At 45.5% G+C, this 3,199-nt stretch overlaps 1 protein-coding gene across 2 annotated transcripts in view; it reads right to left on the bottom strand.

Annotated features, from left to right (window-relative positions):
• The window catches only part of tmtc1 (transmembrane O-mannosyltransferase targeting cadherins 1), a 343,046-nt gene that overhangs the window by 148,535 nt on the left and 191,312 nt on the right, over positions 1–3,199 (bottom strand). For both annotated transcript variants that reach the window (XM_050036058.1, XM_050036057.1), the window contains exons 5-6: positions 1,520–1,601; positions 1,096–1,199 (exon numbers count right to left, since the gene is read on the bottom strand). In XM_050036058.1, coding sequence (XP_049892015.1) covers positions 1,096–1,199; positions 1,520–1,601 — 186 coding nt within the window. The remainder of the gene's footprint in view (positions 1–1,095; positions 1,200–1,519; positions 1,602–3,199) is intronic.

Genomic DNA, 3,199 nt, shown 5'->3' with positions numbered 1-3,199 from the left:
ATATAGCTAAACTCAGCAAGGTAAACAACAAGGCGATTCCCATTTACACAGTGGTAAGAGTGCTGGACCAGAAGTGTCGCACAAAAAAACGGAAGCTGGCTGCGTTCTGTTTTGCCTCCGTGTTTCCGTGAAAAATAAGGTGGATAGTGTATATCCATACCTTTAGGAAACTGTGTCTGGGTCCGCACCAGGTCACTTCCAGGACAAAGCGATTTACGGCACTCAGACGGCACACTTCATCTTACCTAGCTGCTTACATTTAGTGACTCTTATAAATAGTCGCTATTCCTCCTCCTCGACCCGACGTCCGCGGGGAGTTAAAATAGCAGCAATCATCGGGTAAAAGTTCTGTGAAAGCACTGGACTCACCAACAGTCAGCCACGTCTCAGTCACACAGAGAAAACCTAATCCTCGGGAAGTCAGGAAATCCTTCGGATAAACATTTTGTTCGCTAGCGATCTAGCATTTACCAGCCCAGTCCTGGCAGGAGCCGGTCCACGGCGTTAGCTGTCCGGGGAGCCACACACAGAGACCGCAGGTTGCGCAGATTCACCCCGTGCCAGCGGGGATGAGGAGAGCAGGGGCCGCGGAGCTGGAACACCTCATCCGGGCCGACGACAGGTACCAGCCAGGCGTCGACAGGGGCCAGCGAGTGCCGAGAAATAAAGAGGCGAGGCACCACTCCATACTCAGTCCAAGAAGCCGTGGAAGTGCTCGCCAAACAGGCTTTCATCCTTACCAGCCGACCGCTACGTTTACCGCGGCGGCAGTGGCACTTACGCCGGAGAGGTGGAGCTGGGGCGCGGCAGAGGTGAACTGGGTTCCCCGATAGGAGCAGGGGCAAAGTTTTCCCGTCTTGTTGTTTCATTCATCCCCAAAACAAACATGCGTGAGCCAGGTAAGCGTCTTTACGACAATACGCGCTAGAGCTCATGGGAAATGTAGGCTTCATTCCGACAAAACACTACCGCTTTTGTCCACAGGGTCGCCAAAATCAACTCAAAATGAAAGTTCCTTGTAGGGGCTTTAACATTCATTATCAATACTTGGCTGGTTTGGATTATTGGGTGGGTTACAACCACTGCGACACTTACCTGGTAAGCAGGTAGGGTGAGAAGGAGGCGGGGTTGTCCTGTTCAGAGAAGAGGGGCATGGATCCTCCCATCAGCCACAGCCTGACTGACATGATGATCACCACCTGGAGGAAGGCGAGGGAAACACGAGAGCACAGTTACCACCCACCAACAGTTCCCTGTTAATGACAGCTAAACTGACTGACTTCTGACAGACCATTTCCACTCTACAATTACAATACACACTCTAAAATGGAAGCCAATAATGAATTATCACATGAGTGAACAGGGCAGTACAGCTCACATATACCAGTATTTATCAATCTTAAAATCTGCATATGTTTTACTTTGGAAAATGGCCAACAGTAAAAGTATGCAATCAGCTAAAGCATGCAGAACCATCAGTGTAGTACTTTTCAATGTTAACCCCCCCCCCAACACTTACGTAGCCAGAGATGAGGCAGGCTCGTTTAATGAAAGGGCTGCAGATGTGGTGGAGGTCCCTGAGTCTGGAGCCCGACAAGTCACTGAGGGACACACAGACATACAGCAGGTCATTCATGTGGGCGTAGGTCAGCACATAAGGTGCCCACATCTCTGGTCAGAACTGCTTTTTACAAAAATGTGTTAAAACTGTTAAAACAGTCGTCTCCTTTACTGTGACTGTGAACATACACAATTCTAATTGAAATGGTGAAAACCAGAGTCTTTACAACATGTTCCACAGAGTCCGTCTTACATTAAGGGAATCCTTCAGATTTTCAAGAATTATACTTTTTTCCAAGTTAAGCAGTGACACTGTTTCTGAACTAGAAACCTGGCCAAGTTTATGAGTAATTCAAAACCCTGACAACCCAGCCCACTATAGACCAATCTTCCCTTTCTTTCAAAGATCCTTGAGAAAGTAGTCGCAGACCAGCTGTGTGACTTTCTCCATGATAATTTATTTGAGGAATTTCAGTCAGGATTTAGAGTGCATCACAGCACTGAGACAGCACTACTTAAAATTACAAATGATCTTCTAATTGCTTTAGACAAAGGACTTGTCTCTGTACTCGTTTTATTAGGTCTTAGTGCGGCATTTGACACAATTGACCCTCAAGTTTTGCTACAGTAGTCTCGCTCACCAGACCTTTCTCAAGAAAAGAAAAGTCTGGCTGGGCTGACTCTCACTTTAAGATCGGAGAAAAAAATGCCCCGGCTGCTTGTATTTCTTTCAACCAATCACAATCGTTCTGGGTGGTGCCACAGCAACGGTGCGCTTGCAAAAATATTGCCGGGGGGAAACAGGTTTTGGTGTAGCACGCCCACAAAAATATCGCCTACAGGACGTGAACCATGGCAGAAAAATGGCTACATCCCCGCAAGATCAAACACCGCAAAAGTTAGTAAAGGACGTGTTGAAAATGGTTGAAAACTGCTACACAACCGGAGGTGGTAGGGCGGGACTTCAGTGGGTGGCTCGTTCCGCCCAATGAGAGGCTGATCTATGCGGCAAACTTCCGCCCACTCAGACTACTGCTACAGAGACTGGAACATTTAACTGGCCTAAAAGGTTCTGCACTTAGCTGGTTTAAATCTTATTTATCTGATCGTTTTCAGTTTGTTCATGTTCATGATGAATCATCCTTACATACCAAAGTTTGTTTTGGAGTTTCACAAGGTTCTGTGCTCGGACCAATCCTATTCACTCTATATAGGCTTCCCTCAGGTAACATAGTTAGAAATCATTCTGTAAATTTCCATTGTTAAGCAGATAATACACAATTGTATTTATCAATGAAGCCAGAAGAAACTGATCAATTAACTAAACTTCAAAAATGCCTTAAAGACATAAAAACCTGGATGAGCTCCAATTTCCTGATGTTAAATTCAGACAAAACTGAAGTTATTGTTCTTGGCCCCAAACACCTCAGAGACACTTTATCTGATGACATAGTTTCTCTAGATGGCATTGCTCTGGCCTCTAGCGCTACCGTAACAAACCTCGGAGTAATATTTGACCAAGATTTGTCTTTTAATTCCCATTTAAAACAAACCTCAAGGAATGCATTTTTCATCTGTGTAATATTGCGAAAATTAGGCCTATCAATCAATCAGTCAATCAATCAATCAATCAATCAAT

The sequence above is a fragment of the Epinephelus moara genome, chromosome 23 (genome assembly GCF_006386435.1).
Source record: "Epinephelus moara isolate mb chromosome 23, YSFRI_EMoa_1.0, whole genome shotgun sequence".
In the NCBI taxonomy this organism is placed as follows: domain Eukaryota; kingdom Metazoa; phylum Chordata; class Actinopteri; order Perciformes; family Serranidae; genus Epinephelus; species Epinephelus moara.
The sequence above is the reverse complement of the archived record's forward strand: the minus strand, read 5'-3'. Positions and strand labels throughout refer to the sequence as shown.